General features: G+C 32.1%; 1 protein-coding gene across 1 annotated transcript; it reads right to left on the reverse strand.

Annotated features, from left to right (window-relative positions):
- Positions 1-7,357: 7,357 nt before the first annotated feature.
- On the reverse strand, positions 7,358-9,020 carry LOC102630711 (transcription factor RAX2). The gene is made up of 3 exons (XM_006491603.4): positions 8,717-9,020; positions 8,495-8,624; positions 7,358-8,187 (listed from the first exon to the last, which is right to left on the reverse strand). Exons 1-3 carry the CDS (start codon positions 8,850-8,852, stop codon positions 7,497-7,499), a joined length of 957 nt encoding a protein of 318 aa, XP_006491666.1. The 5' UTR covers positions 8,853-9,020; the 3' UTR covers positions 7,358-7,496.
- Between the last annotated feature and the right edge of the window lie 3,750 nt (positions 9,021-12,770).

Raw genomic sequence — 12,770 nt, forward strand, 5'->3', positions numbered from 1 at the left:
AAAAGTTTTCTGGAAATTGTTTCTTTTGTGGTAAGAAAGGCCATCGCCAAAGTGATTGCAGATTCAAGAAGGAAAAGGAAGAAGTGAATTCCCATAAAGCTAATGTTATTGAAAACAAATCTGAAGAGATTTGTGCTATGGTTTCTGAAATGCAAATTGGCATGATTACTGAAACCAATATGGCTGAAACTAAGTCCTATGATTGGTGGATCGATTCGGGTGCAACAATTCATGTTTGTAATGATAAGAAATTTTTCTTATCATACAAAGAAGAAACGGAAGGACAAATGGTTCTCATGGGGAACAATAATGCAGCCATAGTAGCAGGGAAAGGAGTAGTTAAGATCAACTTCACTTCTGGAAAGAAAGTCACATTGTATAATGTCTTTCATGTACCTTCCGTTAGGAAGAATCTTATTTCTGCTAGTTGTATGTGTAAGCATGGGCTTAAGATTGTGCTTGAAGGTAATACTTGTATTGTGTCAAAGAATGGATTATTTGTTGGGAAAGGGTATTCTTGTGATGGAATGTACAAACTCAGCATTAATAATAATAATATCAACTTAGCTTATATTGTTGAGTCTTGTGATGTTTGGCATGCTAGATTAGCACATTTGAACTTTAGATCTTTGAAATACATGTCTAAGCATGGTTTGATTAATTGCAATGATGTTAAAGGTCATAAGTGTGAAATCTGCATCCAAGCTAAAATAACTAAGAAACCTTTTCCTAAAGCTGAACGAAATACTCAAATATTGGATTTGATACATACTGATATTTGTGAGTATAATGGCATTTTAACAAGAGGAGGTAAGAGATACTTCATCACTTTTATTGATGATTGTTCTAGATACACTTATGTGTATTTACTTAGAACAAAAAGTGAAGCTTTTGATAAATTTAAAATTTTCAAAGCTGAAGTTGAGAACCAAAAAGATAAGAAAATCAAAATGGTTCGTAGTGATAGAGGTGGTGAATATTTCTCAATTGAATTTAATAATTATTGTGAGGAAGTTGGAATTATTCACCAAAGATCAGCTCCATTTACTCCTCAACAAAATGGTTTGGCTGAAGAAAGAATAGGATCTTCACGGATATGATAAATTCCATGATCCTTAATGCAAAACTACCAAATAATTTGTGGGGGGAAGCATTACTCACTGCATGTCATATTCATAACAGAATTACATCTTTGAAAACACATATATCTCCTTATGAAATTTGGAAAGGAAGAAAACCAAACTTGATGTATTTAAGGGTCTGGGGTTGTTTAGCCTTTTATAAAATACATGACCCTAAGTCATCAAAGTTGAGTGCTAGAGGTATAAAAAGTGTTTTCGTAGGATATGCTGAAAATTCCAAGGCTTATAGGTTGTTAGATTTAGATTCTAATGTGATTGTGGAATCTAGAGATGTTGAATTTATTGAGAATAAATTTCAACATGATTCTAATATTGAATCAGAATCAATTATTGATCAACCATGTGTTAATACTCCTGTTACCTCCACTAACAATAATAAAAGGAAAGAGTCTACGACATCTTTCGAACAAAGGAGGAGTCAACGTGAAAAGAAAGAAAAGAGTTTAGCTCCGGATTTTATTTCATCACAAGCACTACTCTTCTTGGTTGAAGGGGATAGAAAGAATGTACTTAACAAAGTACCATTGTTGTTAAATATTGAAAAAGATCCAAAGACATTTAGCGAGGCTATGTCTTCTAGAGACGCTTCTTTTTGGAGAGAGGCGGTAAATGATGAAATGGATTCGATAATGTCGAATCAAACATGGGTCTTGGTTGATCTTCCTCCAGGATCTCAACCAATTAGCAGCAAATGGGTATTTAGAAGAAAGTACAATAATGATGGTTCTTTGCAAACTTTTAAGGCTAGATTAGTAGCCAAAGGGTTTAAGCAAAGAAATGGTATTGACTATTTCGATACATATGCTCCGGTAGCTAGGTTAACTTCTATAAGAGTGCTATTTGCAATTGCTTCATTGAACAATTTATATGTGCATCAAATGGATGTTAAAACAACTTTTCTTAATGGTGATCTTGATGAAGAAATCTATATGGAACAACCTGAGGGATTTATTTTGCTTGGAAATGAGAAAAAGGTATGCAAGTTAATCAAATCTCTTTATGGCTTAAAGCAAGCACCAAAACAATGGCATGAGAAGTTTGATTCGGTAATTTTATCACATGGTTTAAGCATAATAATGCTGATAAATGTGTATATTTTAAATATACGAATGATTTTGGTGTGATTATATGCTTGTATGTTGATGACTTGCTTATCTTTGCAACAAATATGCAAGGAGTAGATGATACAAAGAAGTATTTAACTTCACAATTTAAGATGAAAGATCTTGGTGAAGTAGATACTATCTTAGGTATCAAAGTGAATAAACATAGTGGGGGTTACTCGTTGTGTCAATCTCATTATATAGAGAAAGTGCTTCTTAAATTCAATTATTTGAAATTTAAAGAAGCTAATACCCCATATGATTCTAGTATTAAATTACTAGAGAATTCAGGCCGAATAGTAACTCAACTAGAATATGCTAGTGCAATTGGTAGCTTGATGTATGCTATGCATTGTACGAGGCCTGATATAGCATTTGCAGTTTGCAAAATGTCAAGATTCACGAGTAACCCTAGTGTTGAACACTGGAAAGCAATTGGTAGGATACTTGGTTATCTTAAAAGGACCGTTAATTTATGTTTGTTTTATAATAATTATCCTGAAGTACTGGAAGGATATTCAGATGCTAGTTGGGTAACCAATACAAGAGACAATAAATCCACTTATGATTGGATTTTTACAATTGCTGGAGGAGCGGTTTCTTGGGCTTCAAAGAAACAAACGTGCATAACTCATTCAACAATGGAAAGTGAGTTTATAGCACTTGCATCTGCAGGCAAAGAAGCAGAATGGCTGAGAAATTTGTTGTTTGATATAATGTTGTGGCCACAACCGATGCCATCTATTTCTTTGTACTGCGACAGTGAAGCTACATTGTCTAGAGCTTATAATAAAGTGTATAATGGAAAGTCTAGACATATTAGCTTAAGACATGAATATGTGAAACAATTAATAGCAGATGGTGTTATTAATATTGTTTATGTTAGGACTAATAAGAACTTAGCAGATCCTTTAACAAAAGGTCTTTCAAGAGACTTAGTTAAGGATACATCTTATGGAATGGGATTGAAACCTTTATATAATAAAGTCACCAACGACGGTAACCCAACTATGTAGTAGTTATACCGCTACTCCATAGTTAAATGGGTAATAACAAGTTGTTGTTATGTGACTGGTTTGACACCGAGTAATAAATAATCCCATTCGAGATATTCGGTGCAAATAGCTACGAGGTTGAGGTTGAGTATTTACTCTTAATGAAGTTCAAGTCTTTTAGTAGCTAAAGACATGATTTGAAACTTCACCTAAGTGAACATAAGAAATGGTGCCGTTTCTAACAAGGTCATGGTTTAATCTTGTAAATGTTCATGAATCCAAGATAGAGCACAAGGCCGGAATAGTGCTAACTATTGGAACACAACTTTGAAATCTGGGATAGCTTATATGTGATGTATCTCCGGTATTTACTTAAGAGACAAAGTTTAATGCTTAGCACACTATTGTCTTGTAAATGCTTTGAAATACACTCACTAATTAAAGGTTAAAATCGAAAGATACCTTTTGTATGTATAAGTTTATCATTAATAAATCTGAAAAAATATTACAATCTAGTGGGGATTGTAAGAGAGATTGTAACATCTTTCAAGTTTGTTTGGTTTGATATTCTGGACGAAAACGGTTTGCCGTTTATTGAGAAAACGGCTAACCGTTTAAGTCCAGAGAGCATGTTTTTTGTTCTAGAATAAACGGCTCACCGTTTATTTAGAAAACAGCTAACCGTTTATTTCCAGAAAGTTGTCAATTGGAAAACGGTTAGCAAGATTGAAAAGATTTCAATTGTAAATCGATGCATTTTCAAACCAAAAGAGTTTTTTCGAAGAAGTACCATTTCTAATGGTTGTATTCTTTCAAATAAACATCTTATTCATAAAAAGAAAGACATACAATAAGATTATAAATCAGATTTTGAAGATTTCATGCTTGTTCTGGAAATACAATCTTATTTGCTAAAGATTGTATTCAGGATTTGATATATCTTGGGGGTAATTTGCCATTAAAACTCTGATTGGTGAGGGCAAATAAAACCTTAAAGGAAAGTGTGTAAACACGTCTCAAATCCTAAGAAATTTCATTGTTCTTTGCCTCCATATTCTTATAATTCACCAACACAGAGTCACAAACAAACACTGAAACATAGTCAATCACACATAAAGTTCACGGCTTCACGCCTACACCCACCCACAGCCGCCGACCAGCGACATACACGCCACAACCTCCCTCTCTCGCATCCCACAATCGACGACGACAAGCGGCAGTTACACAACGCACATCCACAGCCAAACAAACGAAACAGTCACTATTCACAGACAGTCAAACACACACGAAGTTCAAGGAGCAAGCTGGATCCGGCCACCAGATGCAGCAACCGCCGAGAGTCGACGCCAACCAAAGCTGCTACGCCAGTACTGGATCTACCAATCTGTTGCCACCAAGTACCGGATCTGCTGCGCCACCTCCACGCTTCCAATCCTCCACCATCACCTGATCTGATTCAAGCTCCATTCGACCCGGCAAGCTCCATCCTATTCAAGCGTCATTTGGCTATTGACTTTTGAGTTTTGAAAGCTTTGGGCTGTTAGTGTAACTTGGCAAAGATGGTGTATATGCTTTATATATTATAAGTGAACAAATGTGTAGATCGTGTGTAATTGTGTATATACTTTATATCCGATCCGATCTGATCCGAACTCAACCCGAACCTACAACCCGATTCGGATCGGATCGGGTTGTAGGTTCCGGTTGAGTTCGGATGAGCTCTTATCCAACCCGACTAACCCGAAATCCGATCGGGTTGATCCGAATATGACCCGAACCCAATTTTGCCCAGGCCTAACCAAAATACCCATAGCATTAATAATTAATAAAAATAATTAATTTATCATTATTAACAATATTATCATTATTGTTGTTATTATTATTAAAAATATTATTAATTACTGTTAATATTATTTTTATTAATATTATCATTATTAACATTTATTATTATTATTATTATTTTAATTAATATCATTTTTATAATAATATTTATACATGTATCTAGATAATGAAAATTACATTATTATTATTATTATTAAATTTTATTAACTTTATTATTTTAGTTATTATTAATTATTGTTATTATTATTTTTATTAATAATAATAATAACAACAACAACAATAATGATAATATTGTTAATAATGATAAATTAATCATTTTTATTAATTATTATTTTTATCATTATTTTTATTGTTAATAATGATAATATTAATAAAAATAATCATAACAATAATTAATAATAACTAAAATAATAAAGTTAATAAAATTTAATAATAATAATTATTATTATTAATGACATTTAAAATAATAAATTATTTGTGATTTGAACAAGGGTAATTTAGGAAATATGAAAAAAATTAGAAGGATAGAAAGTAAATATATATTTCATTCCCATTCTCACATTTTCATTCTCAACCCTCCCATGGGAATGAGATTCCCATTCCTTATTCCCAAATTATGTGGGACCCACATATTTTATTTTCATTCCCAAATTATATTTTGCCAAGTAAACATATGTTTAATTCTCATTTCTTTATTCCCATTCTCCAAATCCACACGTAAACACACCATAAGATGTCAAGAATAAATAATGCCTCGACTAAAGGTTTTTTTACAGGAATAAATAATGCCTCGACTATTTCCAAGTTAACCCTCATCTCAATAATTGGCTGAATTATTATTATTATTTTCCAGAGAAAAGCATGTCTTGCATTAAACAGCCAATAATGACTTAAAATACAACACCATATGGGTGAAAATATAGTCTATATAGGGTTGCATTACATTTAAGTAGGGGTGTTCGCGGATAAGATTTTGCAAATTGGATATCAATCCATATCCGATCCATAATTTTACGGATTATAAATTTTTAATCCAATCCAAACTACGGATTGATGAAATTCAATCTATACTTTAGGGGATCGGATGCAGATTTGACCCAATCTATATCCAATCCACCATTTTACAAATTGATTTGCAGGCTAAAAATTTTGAATCATGTCCTATCCACAAACTAACTAAATAAATAAACTTAATATAAAAATAATTTTACTACTGATCAAATTCAAAATTAAATAAGATTTAAATTAATTAATTATTTAACTAAAGGTAGAAAATATATTCAAAGTTTCAAAATATAACACACTAAAAATAAAAAAAATCATTTGTTTAAATCAGAACATTAAAATTAACTGCTTAGGAAGCTATATTTTTTTATTTAATTATTTTTATTTTATATTATTATCGGATAAGACATAATATGGTGTTAATGTAACTATATTTCAACTTATTTATTTATTAGTAAGTATAATGCCATATTTACAAATTAAAATTTTTTATTAAATTTTATAATGCCATATATTTTTTTTACGGATTCACAAAAATAAATCCTTATCCAATCCACCGACTGAGAATTTTCAAATTTTCAATCCAATCAAATCCACCAATTCATGGATCGGATTTTTATAGATTAGATTTCTGTAGATCAGACGGATTAAGCAGATCAGATTAGATTTTAAACACCTCTACATTTAAGTACAATATATAAGATATTACTTAGCATTCAAGCCAAAGTTAGAGTAATGCATAACAATAATACACAACTGCAAACACTACAAATTTCTACTAACTTAAAAGAGACAAAATGATTTCAGACAATATGATCTAATGAAGTATCGAAAGAACCCACTGCAGCTATTGTTCGTAAAACCCCTTTCCAACAAAAAAAAAAAAATTCATAAAAAAATCATAGTTTTTGATAAGACAACACAATACAATATAATTATAACATCAGAACACAAAAAACAGCAATTGGTTGATATATAATAAATTAATAATAAACCTTATTCATTACTTACCATGTATGTATAAAAATTACCATGTATGAATAAAAATTATCAAGATTAATTAGAGAACTAGGGCACCCAAGATTATTTTATCACACAAACTTCGAAACTAAGTTCTTGAAAGTTGAAATTAGACGATAGTTAGCTTCTCTAATTTCTATGACATTTATTTTGTTGCAGTTAACTACTGTAGCTGCAAATTATATACAATACATCATTTAACAAACAGAAATGAACAAATGAAACTTTTTTCTACAACACGGTAGTCATGTACAGTCAAATCTAAAGTTGTTTCCATCGAAAGCACCAAAGTCCCATATACAACCAATTCACAAATTAACTAGTCTAAATCTGAATATTCAGCCCTTTTTATTGCTCTACCCATTTTCAAAAGCTTTTTGTTTGTAATTTTACTCACAGTCAGCATCATTTAATAGTACAAGACTTTCTTCTGTCTTGTTTTCATCAAACAAAAAGTTGTTACAGCTACTACTTGAACTGCTGATAAGCTGCTTAATCTCCTCAAGTCCATAATCCAACGGAGTTTCAACATTTGAAATCATGAACTTGTTGTCTCCTTCAACCCCATTATAAAACAAGTTATTCTGCAAGCCCATTTGTTCACATTTATTATTTCTACCACCATAGTATTCATAATCAAATTCTTTGCCATGGCTTATCTGCTGGTTGCTGCAACTTCCATCTGAAGAGCTGAAACTAGCTTGATCGCCTCCAAACATGAAAATTTTTTCTTTTACTTGATGCTGAGCAGTGATGCAAGAATTGCTGCTCAATAACAGACTGTTTGAAAATGATGAATTGCGTTCAAGGCCCGTGAATGATCTGGCTGTGGTGGTGTAATAAGCGTTGATGTCGTTGCAGTTGTATGATATTGTTGGTGATGGTGATGGTGATGACGATGACGACGACGATGAAGATGTTTGAAAAAGAGATGAGAAGCTTGAAACAGCAGCTTGGTGAGTTTTTATTTGAGATTGTTGATTGACTATGCCTATGAGTTTCTTCTTGAGTTTGGTGTTCCAGTAGTTCTTGATATCATTGTCAGTCCTGCCTGGCAACTGAGCAGCTATAGTTGACCACCTGCAATTTTTGTGTAACAAGAAATCTAAAACTGAGATTTAAACTTAATTCCCATGCATACAATTTCATATAAAAATAAAGCCCCAAAAAAAGAAAAGGGAAGTAAAATTAGTAGCCTATTTTTGAAGCGTGAAACATGGGAAGCTTGCTCTTTTTGTGTTAATTCGTTGTTTCCATCTCCGTACATAAAATTCATACAGCCCACCCAGAAAAAGAGAGGAAAATTAATTAAAGGAAATTAATGAGGTAAAAGAGAAAAATTAAAAAAGGGAAAATTGAAAAAAAAAAAAAAAAAAGAGAAATATACCTGCTCCCAATGCTGGCAAAGAGGCTGCAAATAATTCTATCTTCATCATCAGAGAATTCACCGTGATTGATGTTGGGTCTCAGATAGTTAAGCCATCTCAATCTGCAGCTTTTCCCACATCTCATCAGACCTGATTAATCAAACAAACCAGATCCGTTATATTAATTAAGATGATTAAAAACAAATAGGAAGAAAACGAAAAATATAAACAATAGTAATCACCAGCTTTATGGGGAAGAGCAATCCAGTTCCCTCCTGTTCCATTTTTCTCTATATACTCCTTCAGCTTTGCATCTTCTTCAGGAGACCACGGCCCTTTCTTTACATTTGCTTTGTCACAGCAAGGAGCCCTGCCCATTTCTCTTTATTTTTCTTACAAAGAGAAATGATTGGTTTGTTTGTTTGGAAGCAGAAATCTTGATATTTGGAGACTAGGGATGCATTTATGTATTGCAACAATTAATTAACAAAAGAGTCAAAGGACAGGCTAGCTTCTCTTATTTTCTATATGAACATTAAAGAGTAGTATAGTTTTCTTGCAAATCTTGTTTATGCATTTGAAAATGATGTGCTATACTTTTCAAATCATATATAGGCCAGGTCATAGAGTACCATACTCAGGACTTTGCAAAGGCTCAATATAATACAACGAATGCTACCTCAGCCGGTCTAACTTTACTATTAACACTATAAAGATATTGAGTGCCAATTGTTAAGCTTATATATATATATATATGCTCATGTTCCACACCTCCTTCATAACTTCCTCGAAACATTTTCTCGGCTGAAATCAAAATGAATATCATTATTTTGTCATACTTTGATTGATAAAATGAAATCATATGCCAATAGTAAGCAATAAGGGTGGGGTTATTTGTACTCTAAAAAACATTTTGAATACTCTTTATTTCCAAATATATTTTATTACAAAAATACCCTATCATGAAATTACTCAAAAGGATATTCACTTTACTTAAAAACAAAAATACTTTACACAACCATTTATTATAAATCCTAAATTTTTATTTCCTTCATCAATTCATCATCTGAAGCTCATGGAAGATATAAAACAGACACACTTTGAGAAGGAAGCAACAAAACTCATGTGTAGCAAGCCTCCTTTCTCCCTCACAAGCCAGCTGGGGTCTCTCTCTCTCGTCTTCACACTATTAATAGTCTTAGCTCCGTTCTCCCTTGCCATGCAGCAACAGTGAGATTTCTCACTTGTCTCAATTGCCCTAATTTAAATCTTTAAATTGTTTAGGACAATTTGTTGAACTACAGATGGATGGTGGTCTTGTGCTTGAGTATTGTAAATTGGAATCAAATTATACAACCCCTGATGCCCTTTGGGAATCATGTTTATTTCAAGGTTTCATGTTGTGATTTGATTGCTTGATGAAGCATATGGATGCTGTAGTTTGCTCCCTCAAATTATTCTACTTTGTTGAATAAACTGTATTGCCCATTATTTGAATAGAATAAAAAAAAAATTACGGCCCCTAACATTAAGCTAATGCGATAATTTACACGTCTCCCTCCTTGATAGCACATTTTTTTTCATAATTTATGTTAGGGGTGTTCGCGGATCGGATTTTACGGATTAGACATCAATCCATATCCGATCCACAATTTTACGGATTATAATTTTTCAATCCAATCCAATCCACGGATTGATTAAACTCAATCCAAATCCAATCCATACATCTGCGGATCGGATGCGGATTTGACTCAATCCATATCCAATCCATATGTCTGCGGATCGGATGCGGATTTAACTTAATCCATATCTAATCCACAATTTTGCGCATTAGTTTCTGAATTAAAAATTTTTAGTTCTCCCCAATCCATGAACTAATGAAATTAAAAAAAATCTAATATAAAAATAATTTTACTACCAATTAAATTTAAAATTGAATAAAATTTAAACAAATTAATTGTTTAAATAAAACTAAAATAATATATTCAAAGTTTCAAAATATAGCACATCGAGATTAATTGTTCAAATAAACCTACAATAATACGTTTAAAGTTTCAAAACATAACACACTAAGATTAATTGTTCAAATAAAACTATAATTAATTGAAATGGCGAAGTTTCTGAAACCAAACACAGTCTGATCCTTCACCAGAGCTATTGTACTTGTCGAAAAGTAGTGCTTATGGAACCATCAATGATGGGAATCAGGAGAAGTACGGGTGACGATCTTGAAGGTTGTGATAGTGCAATTGTTTGGCTGGAACCAGTGATTGTGAAGTGGCTCGATGGACTCGGGGAAGAAGATGGCTTGCTCTCGCTGGAATCACGCAGCCGACGTCCTTCAAATCGGTGTCGAGAGTATATCGAACCAGTATTGGGTGTTGCTAGTGCGTGTGACGGCGGAGAAGCTTAGGGTTTTTTGTTTGTAAATTGTTGGTGACTTGGCGTTATGTTACTTTGCTTTTGTTAGTGCGTGTGACTTTACTTTTATTTTGTTTTATAATTTTTACAAGTTATATTTGTATATTTGATTATTTAATTATTTTTTATTTAAATATTATTATTGGGTAATAGCTAAGATATGTTATAGTGCTTATGTAACTATGTAATGTCACATTTATAGTATTCTTTAATTAAATTTATAATAATTTTTTAACTATATATATATATTTTTTTTTTTTTTTGCGGATTCACGGATTTTTACGGATTTACAAAAGTAAATCCATATCCAATCCATCAATTGCGGATTTTTAAATTTTTAATCCATATCCAATCCACAGATCCACGAATCGGATTTATACGGATCGAATTTTCATGGATCAGACGGATTGAGCGGATCGGATTGGATTCTGAACACCCCTAATTTATGTTGTTTCCAATCAGTCAATATGAAATATATTCATTTTGTAGGAATAAAGAATATGGAGAAAAGACATTGAATTTGAAGAGTTGGAGAAAATTGAGGAAAATTTAGAGGATGAAGAGCCAATGATAGGGATGTCATTTGATAGAGAGACTAAAATGTTTAGTTATTACAAAGATTATGGTAAAAAAGAAAGAGTTTATAGTTTTGCGGAGAAGTAGTAATGAGGGTAATGATGGGAAAATAAGACATGTGAGTTATGCTTGTGGGCGAAGCGGTGCAATAAGAAGCAAATCTACTAATCTTCTCAGGCCCAACCTAAAGGAAAAGTAGGTTCCAATGCTAAATTGGCAGGAGGTTTAGAAGAAGATGGAAAGTGGAGGATTCGAGTTGTTGCCATCTCATGCATGTGTGTGGTGTTCCATGCAGCAAACAATAGCTTTTATACTACACGCTGTTTTGTCCAAAGTTTTGTGAGAATATTGGCACCATATCAACTTTGGGCAAAAGGCATATCATGGGCTTATAATTGGGCTTTGTGACCCAAAATGTGTTTACTTAAGGAAAACTCTAGGACTATAATTTCAGCCTAATCCTCTCTTTAGTCTCTAGCAAAGTGAGAACTGTCACCAATCACCGTGGGAAAAGGTGCTATAAGCTTACACAAGATGAGCCTGACTTTGATACCATATATAAGTTAACAAGCCTAATTGATACTCGAAGCTAGCTCAAGAGCTAAGGTTGGCTCAAGCATATTTTTTTAGTATAGAAATTCTTCTTAAGCTAGCTGATCAATTTCGATAGTTAAATTGAATATTAGATAGAATTAATTATCAGATTATTAACATGCCAAATAAATGTTAAAATTTGTCTGACAAATTAATGATATTAAATTAAATTTGTTTCTTATTAAGAACAATTTGTAAAAATGTATTTTTCTTTCATATGTTATGTTTATTATCATATTTGTATTTATTACATACAATTTAAAGTCAATTTTTGGGTACTTTAGGGCAAAATTGTCGAAAAAGAATTTGTGTAAATATTCTTGAATTCAAGGAGATGTATGAGTAAGATATGAACAAACCTTAGAATTTTAATGTGTTTTTCCTTAACTAACTCGGCTATTCTATGAGATAAAATTGGGTTCTAACTTCTATGCAAGTTTGGTGCGTAACGATATATGGGAACTGATAAGTGCATATTTTTCATATATTTTGCTATTAATTTCTCCATCTTTTTCTTGTTTTGGTCTTAAATATTCTACTTATTTTAGTTAATTTTTAATTTAGTACATGATATTTTTATTGTGTTAATTTTTATCTTAGTTTTTTTATTTTGTTATTTTAGGTGTATTTTGGGAATAAAGAGGAATTAAATCAGAATATTCAAGTAAGGAGAGTTTAAAGAAGAAATTAATTGGAAATTTAAGG

Source organism: Citrus sinensis, chromosome 6, assembly GCF_022201045.2.
Source record: "Citrus sinensis cultivar Valencia sweet orange chromosome 6, DVS_A1.0, whole genome shotgun sequence".
NCBI lineage: Eukaryota > Viridiplantae > Streptophyta > Magnoliopsida > Sapindales > Rutaceae > Citrus > Citrus sinensis.

Excerpts from the sequence above, each read along its gene's own strand:
- LOC102630711 (XM_006491603.4), bottom strand. The coding sequence starts at position 8,852 with ATGGGCAGGGCTCCTTGCTGTGACAAAGCAAATGTAAAGAAAGGGCCG. Across the intron at positions 8,625-8,716 it reads TGCTCTTCCCCATAAAGCTG|GTCTGATGAGATGTGGGAAA; the intron begins GTGATTACTATT and ends TTGATTAATCAG. Across the intron at positions 8,188-8,494 it reads TTTGCCAGCATTGGGAGCAG|GTGGTCAACTATAGCTGCTC; the intron begins GTATATTTCTCT and ends CAAAAATTGCAG.